Here is a 25,000-nt window from a genome sequence, read left to right on the forward strand (position 1 = left end):
AGGACTGCAGTGGTCATTCCTCTACACAAAGGCAGACCATCAATAGACTCAGGGAATTACAACCCCATAAGTTTGACTTGTCTTATGTGTACGGCCATAGAAATAATTATTTTAGATCTGTGAAGCAAAGGAGATCTTCAAACACTGGACCCATCCAGGTTGGGTTTCATCAAGGACAGGTCTTGCGAACTAAACTTGGTGGACTTCTTTGGGAAGGTCACTAGAGCCGTGGACAATGGCAGAATGGTACATACTGCCTACTTTGACCTGGCAAAGTTATTTGACACAATGCCTCTCTCAGGTGATATAGACAAACTCACAAATTTAAGCATAAATCTATATTTCACCCAGTGGATAGCCAAATGGCTCAGAGATAGGACACATGAAGTTAGGGTGGAAGAATCCACCTCTACCAAGTGGCCTGTTACTAGTTGTGTCCCACAGGCTTGGTACTAGGGCCTCTACTACTTGGAATGTACTTCTCTGAAGTCAAGGCAAATGTACAGGGCCTTTGGAAGACCAAATTTTCTGACTGCAAGCTGGGTGCAAACACTGTAAACCCCTAAAGATGTAGATATCCTTCAGGGGCATCTGACACGATAAATAACTGGTACCAGAGTCATGGCCTAAAATTCAATGCAAAACATGCATAATTGTACCTTTGGGAAGATGATCATCCTTGCAAATTAAAACATAGTTAACACAGACCCAGTGGTAAGGAACTTGGGAACTCAGGTTGACAGTAAACTGAACTTTGATCACCATGTGTCCATAGTAGTGAGAAGATTCTTCTATGGGGTGTAACCTATAAGTAAGGACATGGCATCCAGAGGTGATCTAGTCCCACAATATCCAGCCCTCATTAGACTAGTAACTGAGTACAATGCACCCATCATCATGTATCTGACAAGACATTTGCAACATCTGGAGCAGCAACAGAGGTTCCTCTCTGAAAGAATACAGTATATAAATAATGTGCCCTATGCAGACTGCCTCAAAGCCTTGTCCCTGTACTCAATCTCCTACAGACTACTGAAGGTCATCTATGCCTAACCTATAAGGCATTTCCCGATACAGTCCTGATGGATCTTGTACATATTCACAAAATAAATAACACTAGAATTACCCAATCTAAGGATCCAAAAATTGTCTGTGACATTAACAAAACATGTTGGAAGGGCAGGTGTGTGTTCTCCGAGATTGCCCCTTCTCTGGAATAGACTCTCCATTCTTGTGAAACAGAGCTCTTCCCTAAGTCTATTCAAATGCAATTTATACCAATGGATAGGAAATGCAAATTCACCCCTGGCTTGTTGCCTTTGGCCATTATGGATGGAGCAGTTTGTAGACGCTCTAAGCCACAGATATGTACTAAAGCCATTCTAGCCTGTGGGCATTGATAATTGAGAAATTTGGGGCATGAATGGCTAGGATTAAAAAGGCTCTAGGGCCGTTAGCCCAGTAACCTCCTATGATCCTATGATCCTATGACTGCTAGAGGTTTAGAATTCCACAGCTTTTAGATACAAATCATTTAACTTTTTTCTTACTTAGCTACTCGTATATTCCAATTAACATTGAAAAAAGTGACAGCATTTTAAAAACTTGCTACTGTGCAATGCTATTGTGTATAGCAGGGAGAGTAGTAGTAAAACATTTTTTAATTACTTATTGTAGGCTAGGTTTTATTATTCTTGTGTATGTGTAAGGGTGTTTGATTGCAGGAGTCAGACAACTTACAGTAAATGTAAGAAGTGGTGAATGGCTCACTGTTTTGATCTTTCTGGCTGGGAGACTTTTCCTTACTTCAATTGTTATATTATGAAAACATTTTAATTTAAATATTAGAGAAGTTTTGATGACATATTAACACTGAATATAATCTACAAGGTCATAAACCACAGGTAGGATTCATAAATATAATATAGAAATGTGTGGCGCTGGTACATGCCAAAAAACACATAGCAGAGTCCTCCATAGTTCACAAACCTTTTGTAACTCCACTGCAGAACATCGTACAGTACCACTTAACCTGAAGAGTCCACGTTCAACAGAAGGTGCATAGGTGTGGTCTCTTAACCTCTTCCATGACTTACAAACGTGTGAATCACAGAGTCCAGTGTACTTGTGTAGTCAAAGTGGGATTATAACTGGGAACTAAACACACATGGCAATCCAAACGCGGTCTAAGTCCCGAGTATAGTGATGTTCTGTTTGTCAGAGAATGGCTGAGCAACAAAATCAGAGCAGATATGTGAAACAGTGCTTAAAACTGTAGTAAATACACATACATATATTACATTGCTCAGGTAACTGAATACTGCACAGCAATTGGGTGTGACAAACACAATGTATAGTAAGTGACCTTGACAAATTCAGATCATAGAGCTCCAGCCAGTGGGAGCTAAATCAGTAGTAGAGCCTCCCATTACCATATTAATGCAAATGGGCCCACAATCATGGCATTGAAGGGTCGTACTCTGCTTGATATGTAAAGGCAGCCTGTTCCAGACGTAGGGGATACACTGGGATACACATTTTCCTCACTAGCTGGTATTGTTAATGTGACAGTATAGGTTTAGGTTCCTAGCATGGGTGTTTGCTTTACCATAGATTTTGTCCAGGTGAAGGAGTTCAAAGAGTAGTTAGGGATACTAATAACAGAGATATTTTTAGTGAGAAAACATAGTGAGCTTTTGAGCTTACTGAGTTGCATGCCAAAAGGAGCTTAATATTCATTGATGGGTCCAACAACAGAGGAACAAAGTCAGACTGTAGCTTCATTGGATCTTGATGAAATACCATGAAGGTTAAGTTGTGTAAGGTAACAACATTTTCTAACCATGACATAGATGTGTTGGACAAAGGAAATTTTGCTACTGTCATAGGTTCTGAAGTATATGATAACTGCGTTGGATTTGTGAAATACCTCTATAGTATGTGGCCAAATGAAACTATCCTACATTTCTTGATGTTAAGGATAATCCCGTAATTAAAATAACAAACATTTTTTGGTCCTGCCATTGCTGGATAATGTGTGCATCAGAATGGGATTTCATAACAACTCCCAGTTTGGAATCCTGGGCTATTTCTCTTTAGCATTTATTTCTTGGGAGTCAAATAGGTTGTTAAGGGTTTTTGGCTGACCAAGTCTGCAGATGACTGTAAACTTAGTGGCATCATAATTTCCCCACAGGACACCAAGATCCTCCAACAGGGCCTTTACCTAAGCAGTAGCTGTTGTCAAAAACAGAATGCCAAATAATGTATAATAATATTATCCTTTAGCAAGCAGGAAGTCCCTTGTAATTCTCATATTGACAATACACTCTTGAAAATTGATCCAGTAGATAGGGACATGGAAACCTATATAGATAACAAACTGTCCTTCAGTAGGTACATATTTACTATTGTAAGAAAGTCCTTTATAGTGTACAACTTACTACTAAGGGTATGGCATACAAGTCCACGGATGTGATCATTCCACTGTATTCTGCACTTATCAGGCCAATCACTGATTATAATGACCCCTTCGGTATGTACCTATGCACTCATCTGACACAACTTAATTGCCCACAACTCTTTCTCACTAAGAAAAATCAAAGGCCTAAGTCATGAAAATTGTGCAGACTGTCTCAGGCTGCTGAAAAACAATCACTGCTTCAGATTCAGTGCCTTAACAGACCCTAGCCTTTTAGACCTACTGCACATTCACATTGGGGGCATAAACACCTGCCATAGAAATCTAAATCTTTTTTTGCAGCATAAATAGAACATGTTGGAGGAATAGATGAGTATCACAGAGAACTTCAGTTCTTTGATATTGCTCCCCTCTCCACATAAAGCAAAATACTTATCTTACACTATTCAAATGTAATCTGGATGAATGGGATGGGTAACCACAGATTCATCCCCTGGTTTAGCACCCTTGTCCGTCATGGACAGGGGCAGCATGTAAATGTTCTGCTCAACTCTGAATTATTTATACTAAAAATATAAGGTCTACAAATTTCATTGAAATCTATGGCTAAGCTTCAAAAGATTCTTGCCGATCATTGGCCTAGAAAGTACCTGTAAACCAGTGAACATATCAACAGTTTGATTGTCTGTAGTCACTCTAATATCTGCTTTCATGTCAGAGGAGAAGAAAATGCCAAAAAAGAAAGTGCCCTGGATTTTTTCTGTCTAGAGCAAATACCACTGAGCTTTACTGTATGGGTTCTGTCAGGTAGCAAGTTATCTCTTGGGTTGACAACATATTTGTTAATTTTCACTTGCAAGAGAATGTAAATAATCCAGCATGGGGATAGCATTAAAGTCCAGCTAATCATCTTAAACTATAACCCTTTTATTCATGGTTTTGGAAACTTTTTAGAAGAACTCAACTGGGCTGAGCAAGCATCATCTGTTTTTTTACAAACATGTATCCAGTGATTTTAGGTCAGCTATATAAGTGCTTATTAGTTCAGCTATAATATGTTCCATAGCCTTGCAAATAATATATGCAAGGTTAATAAGCCTGTAATTCCTTGGGTCAGTAAAAGGACAGCTAAGAAAGCATATGACAAGGTCCCAAGAAACCTGATTTGTGCAGTCCTGTGGTAGTTTCGAGTCCCAGAAACATTGGTAGAATTAGTGCAGGCTATGTATAATAACCAAATGATACAGGTGCAAGCAGTGTTCAGTCTCATAGAAGGTTTTTAGTGGGAGTGGGTATACATCAGTGTTCAGCTGTGAACCCATTGCTGTTCATATTGGTGATGGACTACATTAGCACAGACATGTCCGAGTGGACAGATAAACAAATCTGCTGTATGCAGAAAATGTTGCATTATAGGCAGACTCTGAGCAAGAACTTCAACAAAGGATAGTGGAATGTAATGCATAACTGAAGGCGCATGGGAAGAAACTGAGTACAGATAAAACAGTTGTAATGGCAGGAAATGCAGGAAATCAGAAGACGCTATGAAATGATACACAAGGGAAAATAGTGGAATATGTTAACAGCTTCAAGTATCTGGGAAAGGGTTATGGAGAAGAAAGGTATGAATGAGGAGGTCAGAGCTAGAATTAGAGAGCTGCAGCCAATTGAACAAAGTGTCTGGGGTAATGTGTGACTGAAGAATGACAAAGAAGCTGAAAACTCAAGTGTACAAAACAGTGGTGCAATTAGTACTACTCAATGGTACAGAAACCTGAGCAATAAAGGCAGAGGAGTTGAGAAGCTAGAGGTGATGGAGATGAGACAGGTGTAGGACACACACTGTGGGACATACAAAGAAATAAGGACATCAGAGCAGAAGCCAGAGTAGCTCCAATTGCAGAGAAGGTCAAAAAGAACAGATTATGTTGGTTTGAGCACATGTGCAAAAAAAGCAGAAAATAACGTGGAGAAGAAGAAAAAGAAACGAGGGCATCCAGCAATGAGGCAGATGGATTGTACGAGAGAATATCTGTAAATGTCAGGCATGACTTTCAAAGAAGATGGAAGCATGGCTTTGAATCTAGAGAAGATGACAGGTGACACAACACCCTGACCCCATGTAGAAAATGGAAAAAAAAATGGGTTTGATGATTATAATTCATAAAGGGATAGCCCTGTGCAAGCCCATCAGAGCAACTGATCTCCACAACTGGAGAGACTCAGGTTAAAGACTTGATGGAAGGTTTTATGTTGTTAGGCTGGACTTAGTGCTTCTCAGTAGACATCTAGAAATATTGTTAAGACCAATAGGACTGATTTTTCTAATTCTGGAACCAATAGCATTGCTTATCCTCTCTCTCAGTCCTTATAAATAGGTCAGTCCAAGAATCCCACATTCCCTTTCTCTGGAAAAATGTATATTTATCGTTCCTTAGTAGTGTTGTGTTTGCTTTGTTTTATTTGAAAATGTATGACTTGGCCCACAGTGGTTTTGGGAGGAGAGGGTTGAGGGGAGAACTGGGGCACAAGGAAGATGGGTGGAGTAAACTTGAAGAGAATTTCTTCACAAGAATGTAAGCAATGTTCTTGGGTCAGAGAAGGAGGTACCATTACAGAATTTTTTTACAGAATTGATGATTTTTTTGTAAGCTTCTTACTATAAAAAGCTCTGTGGCAAATAATAGCACAATCATAAAACACAGACTGAGTCCAGCAAAATCACCTTGTACTGTGTTTGTATTTAAGAGATTTGAAAATGCCTTTGTATTTAAATGATTTTAAAATTAGTGCTGCTTGAGAGAGGAGGGTCTTCAATTCATTGATTGATTTGTACATGATTTTTCAGCAAACCATACAAAGATAATTATTAAATTTCAATACAATGTATTAAAGATGGAATTAGTACGTAAGGAACAATTTGTAAACTTGCATACTGTGCCCTAGCATTTCATAAATATGAAGCAGACCTTACCTTCTTCAAGTATACTTTACTGTGCACCTGGAAGACTTCAGTAGGAATGTCAAAGACCCTTCCCAGCCTAAGGTAGAAGATTCTGAAAGCAGAGAACTTTCAGGTGTGTTCCATTGCCAAACCCATTGTTTACAGGGCTGCAGCTGTGGACTTTATGCATATCAACATAAAAGTAAAATCCAGATACCCACATATGCTGATATGTTTGACAGCACTGCACAGGTGAGCAGTAGAGTCAATAGACACATTGAAAATCCAAGAAAAATAACACTTTTGTCCAGTAGCAAGAAGCTGCTTTCCCCCCTAGTACAGGCTAACCTTCTACCACAGCTGTCCTTGCTTCTTACCTTTAGCAGAGTCTCAGCCAATTAGAGTACACATTACCCTGGATCTCCACATATTCATGTTATGCTAATGTACCCTGACAAACAGTAGTGGAAACAGATGGCAAAACATTTATGAATCACACCCTACTATGAATGTGGGGTACAGATCAGTCCTGGTGCATTACTTTTGTCTGAAATAGTAATCAGTTCACAAACAGTGAGGTGTCTAGATGTCCATGGGGCAGTCCCTGTTTAAGAACTCTACTCAGTCAGGAATGTAATAGCTATTACACTTTGCTGCACACTATTATAAATCCCCGTGCTAATCTGTAAACATTGTTCTGATGATCAGAGACCTTAAATCCGTATTCCCTAAAGCTCAATCTTCAATACATTAAAAAAGTCATCATCATGGAGTTATGTACTCATGACACTGCATCTGTAAATTAATGTTTGTGATTCATACAAATTTCAGGATATATTCTAATTAACTATTAGGTGGTAATATGGTTCTGTACCAATCCTGCAACTTTTCTTCAAGTTTGGTAAAATAATTCCATGTTGCGGTTTTCTGAGTTTTCTAGAACCAGCGGTGGTAAGCTGGGGTGCTGGGAAATTGTGTGTCATTTTCATACCATTTCTGTGAGTATAATTTTTCTCCACAATTAGTTTCAATAGTCAGTCCCTGTGCCATCTCTAACTTGTGCATTTTATTTCCCTTGTATATTGGATACCTAATAGTAATTTCAATTTCAGTTTGCTTTCCTCTGTAACCTTATCAGAATGCCACAGTTAATGTGCAGAAGGAAGCAAGGTAGGCTGTCTGTATTGATAGCGTAAAAAGCATTTCCTTTTTTTTGCTTGTTCCCCTCACTGATGTCTGTTGCCCTCCATGCAGCTTATTGTATTTCATCAGCACCATGTAAGGGGGGGGTGCATATAGTGCACTTCTTAGCAACGGACCATCAAATGGGATGTGGAGAAGAGAACCAACAGAATGCATCTTTTGAAGGGGAATTATGCAGCAGAGAATGTGCAGATGTTTTCTTTTTAACAAAAAAAAAAACTGTCTTGTTAGTGGTTCCTGATTCTTCCTAAAGAACCTTACTTGTTTCGATCATATCCTTTGTATAGATTTTTGTTTTGTTTTATTTTAATAATTATGATTTAATACATGCAAGTTACTAGGCATTTACAAACTATTTTTTAATAGTGATGTGAAATGCTGAGAATCCTCTAAGTGCGTATTGAAAATGAACTTTTACCTCCAACAGGCAGTGACTTCAAAGTAAGTAACACTGATTATAAGGTGAAGTCCCAAGACTGGAAAAACTACCTTATCAGCCTCAACAAAAAGTTGAGATCCCTCATCAAATCCTCTAAAGCTAGCTATGAAAACAGAATTGCAACAGATAGTAAAGACAACCACAACGCCTTCTATAGTTATGTAAAGAATCTCCATGGCAATACCCAGATTTGCTGTGAGCTACTGCACGATGGTACCTCCTATACTGAGCCAACAGATATTGCCAATATACTGGCTGACAGATTCTGTGCCAACTTTACCCCTCCCCCCAAAGGACCAATCACAATACCAGGAGATTGCCAGGCACCCAGTATTACTGCTGCACACGTTAAAACAGCATTGTCCAAAGCCAAGGATACAGCTTCTATGGGACCTGACAATATCCCTGGCTGTGTTCTACATGAATTACAGAGTGAAATGGCACTACACCTGTGTGCCCTCTTCAGTCACAGCCTCATCTCAGGCTTTGTCCCTACTGAATGGCACATTGCTACAGTCATACCTCTCCACAAAGGAGGAGTGACTGCAGACCCAGGGAACTATCGCCTCATTATCCTGATGAGTCTGATATGCAAAGCTATGGAGCGCATCATCATGGACCTAATAAACAAGGATATAGGGAATCTCCAAACTCTGAATCCCACACAGTTTGGTTTTGTGAAGGGTAGCTCATGTCTGCTCAACCTGGTCGACTTCTTTGAGTCAGTTTCCAGAGGTGTGGATGAAGGCAAGGTGGTTCATACAGCCTACCTTGATCTGGCCAAGGCCTTTGATACCATTTCCCACTCAGGAATCATAGAAAAATTCACTAAGCTAGACATCAACCCCTATATCACTAGGTGGGTTGCAAACTGGCTCACAGATATAAACCACAGTGTGAAAGTAGCTGACTCCAAGTCAGACTGCTGACCAGTCACGAGTGGAGTCCCACAGGGTTTGGTCCTGGGTCCTCTCCTGTTTAGTAAATACTTCTCTGAAGTCCAGGCCAGCACTAAGGGACTCTGGCTGACAAAGTTTGCAGACAGTTGCAAGTTGGGAGCAATTATTAACTCCCCAAGTGATGTTGACATCCTGTAGAAAGGCCTCACTGAGACCAATGACTGGTGTCAGAACCATGGCCTTAAGCTCAATGCCAAAAAATGTGTCATCATCCCCTTTCTGAAAAACTTGGTTCCCATGAATTACCACATAGATGGTAGTCCATTGAACACAGAAGGCATTCTAAGAGATCTGGGAACACAGGTTGACAGCAGCCTCTCTTTTGACCACTACATTACCACTGTGGTCAGAAAGTCCTTCTATGTGGCACATCTCATTACTAAGGGTTTTACATCGAGGAAGAAAGAGGTCATTGTCTCCCTCTACTCTTCCATCATTAGGCCATTCATCGAGTACAATGGCCCATTTGGCATGTACCTCACTAGACACCTGCAACAACTGAAGAAGCTGCAAAAGTACCTCACAAAGATGATCCTAGGCTTTAAACAGTTGTCCTATATGGACAGATTAAAAAAACTCCAACTATTCTCTGTCTCATATCACCTACTTAGAGGCAATCTCTGCTTGACTTACAAAGCCATGTCTGACCCAGCTCTGTTAGAAATGCTACAGCTAAAGAAATCCCAATCTCTGCGCACCACATGCTCTAGAGACCTCAACCTCATCACCAAAATCAACAGAACATGCCGGAGGGACAGGTTCATAATGCAGACACTGCCTATGCTATGGAATAGACTTCCTATACATGTCAAACAGAGCACCTCACTGGCCCTCTTCAAGATAAATCTTGATAAGTGGATGGGAAATAGAAGATTTACCTCGGGGATCACTCCAGTGGCTCTGCACGACAGAGGCAATGGGAACTAATGTTGGGTGGCACAATGCCAGGGTAATCCTATGGGCTAGGGTTGTAAAGGCTCCAGGGCCATTAACCTAGTACATACCTATGAGCCTATAGTAAGCAGGAGGGGAACAGTGAAGATAAACAGTGTTTAAGTGAGTATTAATTTATCACACTCTCAAACAATGGAATGCGAAAGTCAGTAACACAGTTCATAAACTTTTATAAAAACAGCAAAAATAATTCACCCTCCCCATGGTGAGCTGTGCTGTACTTCACCCATGTGGTTTGATATGTACTAATTCAGTGGTTGATTAATTGCTGGGAAAAGGGAAACCTACCTTACCACTAATGTCCAGCAACCTTTGAGTTACTGCTGCTTGTATTAATGATGGTGCATGACTCAGGTTTTTTCAGTCCAGCTGAAATGAAGTCAAAGAAGGTTTCATTACAGTAAGGAATGTTTTCTGCAGGAGACACATGCCCATGCCAGTGGGTGTGGGAAGCTTTGCTATACAGAGCACTTTTTGCCTCTTATTCTTTCTGCATCAAATGCCATTTCCTAGTGTTAATAAAAAACTTGCTGAAAATGATGTTTTATTAATTATTTGCTTTTGCAGAATTTCCTTCAATTCCCCATGATGAACTTTATTTGACTGTGATATAAAAGCCATTTTTAATTCAAAGAGTCATTGTGGCTTTTTTAACATAATAAAATGCATAAAGAGCTGAGACTGAAGTGCCAGTAATACATTTCCAGAGCTCATAAAGTTTAGATGTGCAAAGCATGGTACCATTAGTTCTTGTATAAGCAATGAGGCAATAAAATGGTGATCACTGCACTTTTATCAAACATTGTGATGAACTGTTTATCCCCCCCCAAAAAAAGATAGTTAGCTAATGTTAATAATTAAGCTTGCAGAATACATGTTTACTGTTAATTAACGTACGGGCCTGCAAGAGTGATTTTATAGCTCTGATTTTTGTCATTTATGGACTTCTGTTTTTATAAATTTGTTTGCTGTACTTTCTTGCTACGTTTTCATGTTTAGCTTTGGCTTTAGCCTCTAGCCATTGTGTAATGTTGAATCTTTTTATTTGCCTAGGAAGTGTAGTAACTTATTTGTAATTTCAGTACTGAATACCTGAAAACCCAGTTTTTTTTAAACATGCAATGTGTTCACTGTATGACTTTGAAGTGACTTTTCAGTCCTAAAAGTTATCGCTTTCTTTTACACTTTTTTTCTACTAAACAGTTGACCATTCCTTGACCCCACTGCCTTTCCTCGATTGCCGGGACTACCTACCTCTCATATAGCCCCCAGACTTCCTTCATTTTAGGTTGAGGTTGGCAAAGAGATTGAGATATCTTGGTACAGTGTCAAAGCTCTGCTGTGGGATTATTTTATTGCTTTAGTTCTTTGCCCCTGTGCATGCCTAGTAACACCCCCAAGGATGGGAAGTGCAAGGGGCATTGGCGCTTGAATTCCCCATTACTTCCACAAGGGTTTGACATTATTGAGACAGCACCTTCCACCCTCAGGCAGCACTTTGAAGTAATTTATTTTTTGTGGTTGTTTCTCCAGTCTCTACCAGGAAAATCAAACATTAAAGTGTACAACAACTGTGCATACCTCCCTTCCTTCCCCCTTGGATGGACACACCTCCCTTCCTCCCTCCTTGGATGGGCACACCCATTCTCCCCTAGATGTCCTTCACACAGCCAAACAATGAAACGAACCCAAGACACCTTGGCCATACTCAGGGCTTTATTCCACACAGCACTGGCCTTCTATCCTAATGCTTCTTGACTTCTACCCATTTGTTATCATTTGAAAGAAATTGATTAGAAATTGATTAATTTGATCAATTAGATGATTTCTTTGTAAGAAAGTCCTAGCAGAACCAGAGATGCAATGTTCCACAGTTCTTCCCTATAATCACTGTTTTCTAATTCTTCCATTTGCAACTCTACTTCTTTATTTCTCTGAGATCTAGTATTCAGCAGTTGGGTTGCCCAGTGTTTTGCAGTGAATTACTCTCAGTACACTTCATTGTTTTACTGATACTTGCTTAGATTTATTTTACTTTATGTTTCTATGTTGCACTTGATAGCCTAAGTATTGTACAAAAATTGTCCTTGGACTTTTACACTCGACTGAAGATGCGTCTGTTCACACTCACATAAACACACACACACACACCCACACACACACACACACACACACACACACACACACACACACACACACACACACACACACACACACACACACACACACTCATACATACATCTGTCAGCATATGTTTCCAGTAATATGTTAGATATAAGAATGCCCAAGAAAAGATTTGCTTTAGCTGTGTGTGGATTGACACTTCTGGCTTTAGACAGTGCCAGGTCTCCTAACATTCACTCAGCAGTTCCAAAGTGTTAAGAAACCCTATATGGTAACATGAGCTGGTTAAGCATGGCTACCCATGTGCTACTTTATTCACAGAACAGAAAGAAAATAAAGTGGAGATAGCCTAAATTTTGCCATTTTCAGACAATTGAGTAAGATTTGCTACCAAAAGTCTCTTATTTTTAGCTGCATTATTTCAGATTTTTTGTAATATATATATATATATATATAAGTTTGTTTGTGTCTTTCGGCTTTTCCCGGTTAGGGGTCGCCACAGCGGAACTCCGGTCAGCTAATGATTGGTAGTGGATTTTTACGCACTGGGTTACCAGCCCTGATGCACAACCTTCAACGAAGGCACGCCCCATTCACATATGCCTCCCACACAGAAGACGTTCTAGCTGAGAATCGAACGGGACAACGTCTTGCTGTGAGGCGACAACACTACTGCAGCACCGCCACCGCAGTTTTGTAATATATATAAGTAAGGAGTTTTATTAAAACAGCCTCCTACCTAACTTGGGGTGCAGTAAACCCAACTTGTCTGCTTACAGTATAGTCAGTACCAGTTGTGCACAGGTGTGACTGAGAGGAAGTATTGAGATCATATACAGGGAATATGAGGAAGAGGGGAGCACACCTTAGGTCTGCAGGATACATCAAGGGTCATCTGTGCCTGTGCTAATTTTCATCTCATTGTCCTTCAATTCATTGTTCTGCATTTTGACATTATATTTTTAAATAATATACTTGTCCTGATATGTCAGTGTCCACCTCATATTTTATGGATTACTTAGGGCAGCAATAATGCCCAACATGGAAGGCATTATTGGAGAAATAACTACTGCCCAGGGGTGTTGTGAGGCCTGTGTTATTTCCGTTATAATGCCCACCCTGTCAGGCATTATTGTACTTAGAAAATGGGCTTTTAAACTGCTTTTAGTTGCTTTATTATTAGAATGTACATTTTCTATATTTTTAATGTAAAACCATCCCTTCAACTAATGTTTAATAGTTATTGTAGGATATGTAATTGTTGCATAAGGATGTATTTTACATCCAAAATATAAATATGCACCTAAGGTAACACACACACACACACACACACACACACACACACACACACACACACACACACACACACACACACACACACACACACATTACTTTTGTTTTATTTTCCCTTTTCTGCTAAACATGGCGTTTTAAGCTGCAGCTAACAAAGGGAAAATAAAACAGCAAGTCTTTATAACTGCACTGCTGTTGTTAGCAGAGTCATCCCTTATTTTTATTTTTATTTGCTTATTTCATTTTTCAGTGCTTGCAAAACTTCTGTGTTTAGTGAGTGCAAACAGTAGGACTACTGTTTTTTTTTCCTTTTTTTTTCAAATAGTATAATGTTTAACAATAAAATCATCAATAAACAAGTATTATAAACCTTTATATACACTATGTACAGTTGACCTGAACAAAGGAGGGAAAAAATAATAAAATATATGAAATTAGTAACAAAAATTTATAATATTCAATTAATAAAGTATAAAGTTACACATTAATTATTTAGGGTTCATTTTTAATGCCTCAATAAGAGTTAAATTTTTTCCCCAAGGATTGTTTGTCCATGTTTTAGGTGAAATTCTCGATTCCTTCACCTTGATTTCTAATGTCGCTGTTTCTTCCATCAGTCTCAAGAATTCTTCCAGGGTAGGTTCTTGTGAAGACTTCCGAGCTCTGCTGATATGTTATACCTTGTTAAAGAATGTTTTCCAACAGGTTATTATGTGCAACATATCCATTTTCTAAGTAATCCTTATAGAAAAATTCTAATTTATATTTCTGAAAGTGTTTAATGTAAATGGAACAATAAGACAAGTATTAAGAGGAACAGATTTTTATATTTTAGAACTATGGATGATTAGTTTATTTGCAATGTAACTGAATGGAATAATGTACCACATGTGTATTTTTTTCATCTTACTACATGTCAATACATTTCACAGATATTTCACTCTGCACCAGACCCCAACATCCCTGTTCCACAGTCGGAACACAGGTCAAGCTCCAGGAAGTCAAAAGCAATCTGTCTGTCAACTGGTTCAAGGAAACCAAAAGGGCTGTACACTCCAACACTATGTCTTGCAGATGCTGACAGTAAGTGGAAGTTGTATGAATATAAGTTGAACGCTTCTCCCTGCTTTTGGATTGTTATTGTTATTGCGTCAGAATAATGCCACTTTTCTGAAGTGATACCTACCTGATAAATACTGTACATAATGGTTATCAATGAAATAACAACATGCCACGTGGTGTGTTTATCACAACACTTTTGACAGACTCTAAAAATGTATTACAAGAGATCCGCCCATATTGCCCATGCAAGCATAAAAAAGAGTTTCTCTAACATTGTTTATCAGTTACTACACATTGTGTTAAGTAGTGCTTGAGAACTGAGGTTTTCAGATTTTATAGGAGAATGAATAAGTGAAATCTTACTTTATTTCTTATATCACCTTTTTGTGCAGTTTCTGCTGGAGTGTTTGAGACAGTAAGCCCAACAGTATATGCTCGTGCCACACGCAGAGCATGTAAATGCATGTTTTGCATACACTATGTTAGCAGAATAAGTAAACAGTTTTACCAGCTGGAATGCATACGTGTGTTTACATGTGTTTGTCGACATATGCTTGAGGGCAAGTACTTTAGTTTTGTGGTAGAGGGGAAGAGGGAACCTCCTAAAGTAGTAAGACAAAGGTAGCTTGTTTTCTGACTTTGGCCTGCCCGTCAGTGCCATGCTTTCGTTATTAAAGTGCACAAGTTTATTTGGCTGCACTGGCAGCAGGATCACCCATGTAAATGAGTTTAAGTGCAGAGTCCCTTACTTTGAGTTAGAACATACCACATGGTGCGTTCACTAGCCAGGTCCTAATGCACCTTGAAAGACAGGTCACAGGGTTGGCATCTGTTTTTCATTTCAGTTCAAGTTAAGATTCAGAAAAAAATGCCAGCTGCAGAAAGATCAACTAGGTAGTCAGCCAACCTGAAGGCTCAAGGAACTAGGTGGTAAGGACATTGGAGAACTAATATGTCACTCTGCTATGTGTATTAACTTTGTTGTTTTACTACACTGACTCAGTTTTATAGTTTTTTTCCTACTATTAAACAGTAAACTGAACATGTTTGACATGCAACATACTTGAAATGTTCATTAAGCAAACCACCTATCTCTAAGAGGCGCTCCCATTCTAATTCCCCCGACTGCTTCTGTAAACAGATGCAACTCTGGAGAAGGAACTCAGTTCCCCTGTGAGAAAGTTAAGGGCTGTAGGAACTTCAGCCAAATGGAGAGGACCTCCCTGACCTGCCTGCCTACTCTCACCCAATGATGCTTCACACAGTATGAATATTTTGAATTCTCATGACACACTGTAATACCTAAAGAAATAAAATAGTCAATAAAAAAAAAAAGACAGAGAAGTGTGATCTGCATCCAACATATTTAAACAAAATTACAGTAATCTTGATGATAAACATGAAGACAAGAGAGAGATAGTTATAATGAAATAATAGGGTGGAGGTTCAGGCTGGACCTGGAAGGATGAAGCAGTTGTAAGACAGAGAGAGAGAGAGTTATGAACAACAAATTGCCCTCCAATACAATATAGCAGTATATATAGATACTGTCAAGAAACAATGAGTGATGTTGAAGAGAAGAGGGCTGTTACTCAGTTGGAAATGAGCAACTATGTGTAGGTTATCTGAATGTCGATTAGGTAGGTACCATCCTTTTCCTTGTACTGATATATAACTGATTTTCTCTTTGGAATGTAAGTGTTATGACATATTCTTTTTTCACTGTTTTTGTAGAGAAAGTTGTGTTCTTCCACCATGGTAAGTATATAAATGTATGTTTCCCAAGATGCTTTTGGCTTTTGAGAAAAAATGCTCTTGCACATGAGCTCACCTCTGACTCATTGCCACCATCTTTGCTCATGGTTGAGCCATCATTGCACTGGCTGGCCCATGTTCACTTACATTGTTTTTTTTTTTTGTCACCGATCTGTCAAATCTGGAATGAAACAGTCTGCATTTAATGTTGTTAAGGCAGTGATATGCTTGCAAGCACTGTTTGTTTTTTGATTTAAGGTTACCTACTGTATTTTATTTTCTACAGTCAGTCAGTCCTTATCTTCTTTGATAGATTGATTGTATGTAATACATTATTTGAGCAATGACACAGGAAAAGCTACATTGCTGTCAAAATGTCTAAAATCCTTGAGAACAAAGCACATGAAGTCACCAGACAATGGCAGAGAAACTGAACCTGTATTATTCACTGTTGGACATATTGGTTTTGTTTTGCTGATATCCCATGAAAGTAATTTGACACATCTGCTGCTACTAGCTATTGAAGTTGCATGGAATGCTATTTGAGGCACTATGATGCTAACATCAGTTGTATAAAATTAATGCAGTGTTATGTTAATTGCACATTAAGAAATGGAATGATGTCTTTTGGATACACAGGCATTTCTACACTTTTTTTCTTTTTACATTTGGCCAGAATCAGACATTAATGGGGATATGAGTTCATCACTGGCAGTCTGGATTTACAGAACAGTCTCATAGGTCCTCTTCTGTCAGAACTTCTGCATTGTGGATAAAAAGCTAGGCAGGTTAAAAGCTGCAAAGGTTAACACACTCTGCTCTTGATATATTCACATTGTGTATGTAGAACTGTTTTAGTTTTCTGTAAACATGTTCTCTGTATGTCCCATGTAAGACTTGAATTTTATGTAGAGTGCAATTATGAGGCTGTATCATGCATACTAAGATAGCAGACTAACACATATTTTGCATTACAGGACTGGCTTGCTATTTCTGGAAATATGCTTAAATAATGCCATACTTTGCAGTTTTTTTCATGAGATTTCAGAAAATATTTTAGAGTTTTGTACATTGAGAACCAGCAAGGGTAGAGGACAAAGTGTTACGATTTGTGATCGAAAGTTCCAGAATTCTTTTTTTCTGTACCAAATGTCAGTACGTACAGGGACTTCAGCATTTCATTCCTTCCCACCTACCTCATGATTTCACACAGTCTCTCCCCCACCTTTCCCTTAACTACCCTAACTTTTGCTTACCTTATCGCCTTCATCTTCAAGTAACAGCCCAGCGACAAATTTGTCTGCCAGGCAAACTCCAATTTATGCTGTTAGCTTCCTCCCAAATAACACAACTGATAACACCTTTATGACTTTGCATCCAGCTTTATTAACAACATGAAATGACATCATAACATAAACAGAACAAATACAAGCAGCGTGATAGAATACTTACTTGAATCATATACTCCTTACTTAGTTTAAATCAAAACAAATGTGCAGCGTGTTAGACCACTTACCAAGCAATACAGTAGCAGCACCCCTCCACTCATTAACCACAACTCCAACTCCCTAAACATCATACTATTGCTCAGTTGACACACCACAGGAGTAACATATGCACTAAAAGGGGGAGGAGTAGGACCCTGCCATCCTGAACAACTGCACTGGTCCCTCTTCTGCCCACCAGAATGTCCCGCAACCTGTTCCTTGCATTTATAACCTACCAAACTAATTTCCAAATTCCTCCTGCAAAAATAAAGACAACCGAACTTTAAACATTTCCAGTCCAGATCAGAAAGTCCCCCGTGCTTAAGGGGATATACTAGAAAATCTTGATGCACTGAAATGTCAAAATTCAGTATGCCGAGACCGAATAGTGGAAAGTACATTTAACTGAAACTACACTATGCCGAATCCGCAAATGTCGACTCCGCCGTTATCGTGGTGTCACATTCATGACGTGTAGTGCAGTTTGTGGATTTATCTGGGGTTTCAGGTATGTGTTGTGTGTTTGAGGATAATGGGTGGGGATTTTAGTGTGTGTGAGTGTGTGCAGTGATGTTTTTTGTGTGTTTGTGTGTTTAGTACAACCTTGGAGTTAGAATATATAAGTAGGGGTGGTGTGGGGGGTGCAGGGGGGCTTGCCCTCCTGCTTATAGGTAGGTTAAGTGTGTTTGTGTGTGTTGTTATGTTTGTTTAGTTAGGTAGGTGTATGTGTGTGTGTGTGATTATGTCCTGGTTTGTGTGTGTGTGTGTGTGTGTGTGTGTGTGTGTGCGTGTGTGTGTGTGTGTGTGTGTGTGTGTGTGTGTGTGTGTGTGTGTGTGTGTGTGTGTGTGTGTGTGAATGGTCACGATTGTAGTGTTCGTGATTGTGGGTTTTCATGTATGTGTTTTTTCGACTATTCAGTCTTGAAATACCGAAATTCGACATTTCAGTATTTCGAGATTGTATAGTGAATCTGCTCAAGGACAATAGACCCTAATAATGCACTCACCACAGTCACTCTATGGTTAGTCACCTCCATCACCTTGCACATAGCTGCACCCTTCCATGTCAACCTGGGGATTATTGCCAATCAAATCACCTTTACCCCAGAAACATTTGACACCCACAGTCAAGTCTTTAATTAATTGAAAAAGCAACTTTATCTTTGGCACAACCCCTATATCATTACCCCTTAGGTGTATCGCTGTATCAGTTGGATCCCCATGTTGCTTGCTTACCTTTTCAAGTGCTGACATCAACTGGCACCATTTCATACCTCTTTGACCACACCATTGAACTTGCCACTATACCATATCCTAACCCAAGTTTATACCTCCTGGTCTCACTTCCACTCCTTTAGCTGTCCAGTACACAAAGGAATGTCCTGTGACCACCAACAACTTCTTACCTAAAAACAAAACACAAAATGAATACCAGCATCACAACCAACAACCCCAAACCACATTACTGAATATAACCCCAAAACTCTTCAGAATGCTCCCGTTGACCCTATAAATCAACTGAACAGACCTCCTTTCCTCCACCAAATTAGATGCCCTCCCTATCCTGCATGAGTAAGTGGCATAATCATCTACTTTTACTCCATGTGTCTCCAAAGCCCTTCTAATCCAAACCACAAACATTGTAGCATCACATTTTTGTCCCTTGACCATCAGTAAACACTAATACTACTAAAAGCTTACCACAAATGTTCTTCCAAGGTGATGCCCATGCCTCAGGACATAACAATCAGTCTCCATTCATAGGTAAAACCACCTGTTTGCTGTTACCCATCTGTTCATTCTTTGGCCTTTTTAACCATACTAGTACTCCCATTGAGGTAATTGTGACATCACCCACTGAAAACTCCGTAACATCTTGCTTGCCTGAAAAGCTGAACATACTGTACATGAAAATCAATCTAGTGGCCCACAATACATAGTCAAAATAGGAATAAGCTACCTTATACAAACCTTCTAACAACAATGGCAGCATGTGATTGCCAAGTGGCAATCTACTATCCCCCAACTTAGCTCGTTCTCTTTGTCCCTGTTTAAGCATCTTCAATTTCAACCAATTTTTGGTGGCATCCTTCACTCCAGATAACTTAGCTGTAGAACCCAGGGTTGGCAAATAGACCCTAGCAGTCCAGACTGCACCCCCCACCTGCCATCTCCCAAACATTTTAGGCAAAATTATATGACTGATTTGGGCTGCCTTTATCAGCTGTCGAAACCTGTGAAACTGAAAGCTGGAAAGGCTATCAGACAAAACATTACAATATGTTCACTGAAAGAGAAAAATAAATAGTTAAACAATATTACAGTCTTCCTCAATAACCCTTGAACCAGCTTAGGTTTCACTGTCTTTTTAGCCAAAACCTGCACTGGTGCCATGTTATCTGACTGAAACAGTACCTTCTTAATTTGAAATCCCACCTCACAAACTACCATCTAATCCCATATGGGCATAAACTCTAAAAAGGCGATATCTTTCTTTCATTCATCACCATACTCAGTTGGCAATCCTTCAATAAACTACCTAGCACTGAAGTATGCTCCCATTTCAATTCCTCCAGCTGCACCTGTAAACAGATGTGATTTTGGAGAAAAAGCCCAGTCCCCTTGCCAGAAATACTTGCTTTAGGAACTCTAACCAAAAGGACATTTCCTTCTTGATCTGACTGCTTACCCTCACCCAGTGATGATTCCATGTTGTACCCAACAACAGGTTAGAGACAGACATTATGAATATCCAACCTGGTCCTGCTGCCCGGAATGCAAAATTAAGGAGTCCCAAAACCTCCATAACCTCCTTAATTCTCACTTTGGCTTTCTCGACCATTGGCTCTACCCTACTCCTCACCTTGTCCACCTTGTCAACTGGTAATCTGAATACTTCCATCTCTAAGCTGACCTCTATTTCCTGTCTTTGCAGGGCACTCCAAATTGTCCTTCACCAATGGCACTCCTAGCTCCTCACACATCTTTTCAAACAACCTCATCCCTGCTTCTACCATCTCTTTCCCTTTTTCCATCAGTAAAAACTCATCCAAATAATGAATGGCTATATGATCTTTGCCATCTGCTACAGATCCATTGCAGTGCTGAGCTGAACTTCCTAAAAGCTGATCAGGCCATGCACATCCCATAGGCATCACCTTATCAAAATAAAACTTCCCATGTCACTGTATGTGTCGAATCAACCAATCATGCTTCCTCACTGGTAACAACTTAAACACCAATTCTGTATCTAGCTGTGCTAACCAGAGATCTTTAAAGGATCTGAATGCATGCATTCTGCAACCTTGTATCTGCTGTATCAATATGGGCACTTTCTTGAAAAGACAGGTAATGTTTAAGACAAAATTACCTTGGTATTTTTTTAGACACTACACTTAAAAGAGGTACACGATATGCACTGAATGGAAGAACCTCAGAGGGAACTAGCAATCTACTGGCTGCCAACTCTGTTCAGCGATGGCTGTAGCACCACCTCTTATCCTAACACAGACCTCAAATTTTTACTCATCCTAAGTGAACTACTAACTTTAGATTTCACAGAAAACACATATCTAAATCCCTCTATCAGCTCCTACACCCCCGGTTTTTAGGGTAGGTCTACAGAAGCAACTCCATCTGACTGACATTAATAGGCAGGTGATCTAGCCACCCAGCTCGCTCTAGAATGAAAAGCCAGACAACCCTGCTCCCCCTGAACCTCTCAGCTCTTTGCCCACCACACCATTACTCCCTGCCCCAGTATTTTTGCCTCTGGTTTCTCATGTCACATCCCTCTTCCACCATTTGACTGACAGATGACCTCCACAGTGCACACATATATGTAGATACCTACACATGAGTTATGTACATTTTCTGGCATTGCAAGCCTAACAACATTTAACCTTTCCCACTATTCCTTCAACTAACTAGACCTATGCAACATAGTCCCCATTCAAGTATATGCCTGCTCTCCCACAACACAGACCTATCCATGGCCTTGAAAACACTGATCATACAAGAGCCAAGTATTACTAATCTGAAACCTCTGAGTCTCCTTAATCATTAAGAAATAGGAAAGCAAAGGCAAAGCATGCTGTGGCTCCTTTTCCACAATGATGGCCATAAAATAGACAAATCCCAGGAACCAGTTTTTCCATGTCTTTGGCCATTATCTACCATGTCACCTCTTTCCCAGTGCGGGCATCAGATCCTTAACACCAGGTGGCTCCAACTCCACAACCCTCTGCTTTCCATCAGCATCAATGAGGTCAAAACCTTCAACAAAATCTGCTGTCAAATCTTCTCTTTCACCACCTGTGAAATATGCACTGTAATAAAAACTGAGTCACTACCTATCCCTACCAGTGAAAGAGCTTGATAATACAAATCCTAGCTTAATTCTTCCACCTGACCTCTCTACGTAAGTCTGCACCCAGGCAACAATGGAAAGTCTCTGCCCTCCGACCCACTACTCTGAGGCCTACACAACTCTGTATCCCCTCACAAAGGAAAAGGCTCCTTTTCCACAACCAGGCAAACTCTGTAACATTCTGCTATCATCAGCACTTTAATCATACACCAAAATAAGAAAATCACCATTTGACACTATTGTGATGTCTGTGCCCTGTCCCAGCCATCAAGGAGCCTCAATCCTCACCACTAACACCAGTGAGGGGCGTCTCCTATAGGAGGAAAGGATAACAAATGCACACAGTAAAGTGCAATTTCCCTTCAGAGCACACAGAGATCACAGTCAGTCTGGGGCTGGTCGCTCCTTTGCTCTCCAGGTCCCCAGTAAATCTCCCCACTGGCATAGCTATAGGGTCCAGATCTCAGCTTAGTGGACAAGCTAAACCCTCCAGCACCCTCTCTGTCCAACTAGTGCTTCGTGCCTCTGCTCAGGTAGCTGACACACACACACACACACACACACACACACACACACACACACACACACACACACACACACACACACACACTTTGAGAAAAGTTTATACAACCACACAGACACTCCTGGGAAAGGCTGGCACAGGTTCTCCAGCTATGCCCCTTTTTCCCAGACTATACAGTAGTACCAGCTGCCACTACTCACTAATATTTATCAGCTACTCAGAGGCCATTAAAAGGGTGTCCAATTATTACTGTGCAATATTATTCTCCAATTGGTAGTATAGCCCAGGGCTAAAGCTATTGGAGTGGCTTTGCACAATTTTACCAAAGGCATGCAAGTCCTCTGGAGCATAATCAGGGCATTAGCCCTCTGGACCACCAAAAAAGCATCCAGTCAGTACATTTTCAAGGAAAATCTTAATATATTCTCGACAAATGAGGAAAGAGTAGCAGTCTCTGCTCTGTTGCACAACTGCTAGTGCCTGTAAATAATGAACATTAATTTTACAGAAATATACATTATTACTTTGCTGGTATATTTAACTTTTAAATGCCCCTCGAACTGCCTTAAATTTTTAGTGGATTACAATTAATTCAGTAAGTATACACTTTGACTAACATAACCACTTTCCTTTCTGTAGTGTTTATTTTTCATTAATACTGCTTGTGGGATTTAAGGGGGGGACATTTCCCTCTTGCAAGCAGTATTACTCCAACTAAAGATCACAGAAGGGGGCACTGTGTTCATCAGTTTAAGTTTAATTTTCTCAAACAGGTGTAGGTAGGGTTTAAACACTTATCACATACTTTTTAAGGGGAACTCCTGCACCCTTAATTCCCCCAACAACTATGCTGAACATGTATGGCTTCAGTTAATCACACTATTATCAGAATGTTAAGAGTGTCTGCACCCCTGCCCATTGGTTAGAAATACCCTTCCAGAACAAAATAATTCATATTCAGATAATATTTTTTTCACTTTGGGAAACTGCTGTTCATCACAATGTGCCTGCCATTTTTTTTAGGAGGTCTTGCTGATTAAACTAATCTACCACCAAATGATGTTCATTTTAGAGTAAAATATGTTTCTACTTGGAATATATTGAAAAAATATTTATTAATAAAGCCTGCTCTTTTTTTAATTTCTACATTTATGTAATTCGTATTTAGGTTTGGTAAAGATCATGAGCAGTAAGGAACTGTCATTATTGGAGATTGCATTTCAGAGTGACAGTGAGTGTTAGAGGAGATTGTCATTGGATGCTAAAATCTACACATTCCCTTCTAAATACAAGATTTAGTAATCATGCATACACATTCAGTAGTAATTGATTCCTTGGCATGGCAAATACTGAGTTTCTACCAGTCATTATAAAAATGTCTTTATTCTGCAATTAACTTAGTTTTTTGTTAAAAGTTACAAGTTATACCATCCCAACAAAATACAATGTTGGTAGGTATTAGGCAATGATTTACAAATGACACCAAGCATTACTGGTTAACAAAAAGCTTACCTGTTGAGAGGAGGAGCTACTTACTTATATTGTGGTTTGACTACTGCATAATCACATCTGTTAATTTTCAAAGTGAGGTGTTCCACCTTCAAAGATTAGTTGACATTTTTTTCTTTCTAGGACATAAACTAGAACTGAAGCAGTTAGCAAGAAAATATGGTAGCCCATGCATTCATTTAGTGAGTGAGGCATTTTGGGTTTGTTCTTTCTTGTTGTCATGGCAGGGGTATCTGTTTCTTCCTTTGAATTCAACTAGCAGAAGTTTACTGAGTTATTTGTAAAAAGAAAAATACTTCATCCATACTGCTTTCCTGAAAGGTTAAGTATGCAGAGATAAAGTTGAGGAAGAGTGTGAAAAAGGTTAACACCCATCCTGATGATAGTAGCATTACTATTAGTGGTGTTAGTATCCATTGAATGGCATTCAGAATGAGATTCGACAAAGTTATCTGAAGACAGATATTTAATTAATAAATTAAGTGAGTCATTGAGTTCTACACATTCTGTCCCTGTGTACCCGTTTTGCTTAAGAAGTGTGAGGCTTTCTGAAAAACTGTTTATTAGGATCATGATATTAAGCTCAAATGTATTCATTTTTTATAGAAATGATGTGATTAAGAGTAAGTAACCAAAATACTGCATGGTTAAAAGATTGGATGCAGAGATGTGGGTAGACGAATACTGTCAAGAATAAGAAATTGATTAGTGGAATGCTATTAGCATTGGCCATTGGTCCAGTGCTGTTCACTCTGTTTGGGGCTTAGGTATAACACTTAAGAAGGTAAGTATCAAAGGAAAGATGTAGAACGACTGACCAAGTTGGCTTAAAGTTTGCAGTTAAGATGCGGTGCAGATAAATGCTAAGTGTTGCACATGAACTGCAAAAAAGCTGGAGTGAACTGTCATTCAGGGGAGCTGAATGGATGGCAACAGGTAAGGGAAAGGATCAGAGAGT

At 39.5% G+C, this 25,000-nt stretch overlaps 1 protein-coding gene across 1 annotated transcript in view; it reads left to right on the forward strand.

Annotated features, from left to right (window-relative positions):
• The window catches only part of ARHGAP42 (Rho GTPase activating protein 42), a 1,340,395-nt gene that overhangs the window by 977,812 nt on the left and 337,583 nt on the right, over positions 1-25,000 (forward strand). The window contains exon 19 of the mRNA XM_044071941.1: positions 14,270-14,420. Coding sequence (XP_043927876.1) covers positions 14,270-14,420 — 151 coding nt within the window. The remainder of the gene's footprint in view (positions 1-14,269; positions 14,421-25,000) is intronic.

Source organism: Protopterus annectens, chromosome 5.part0, assembly GCF_019279795.1.
Source record: "Protopterus annectens isolate FY-2018-M chromosome 5.part0, PAN1.0, whole genome shotgun sequence".
NCBI classification, from domain to species: Eukaryota; Metazoa; Chordata; order Ceratodontiformes; family Protopteridae; genus Protopterus; species Protopterus annectens.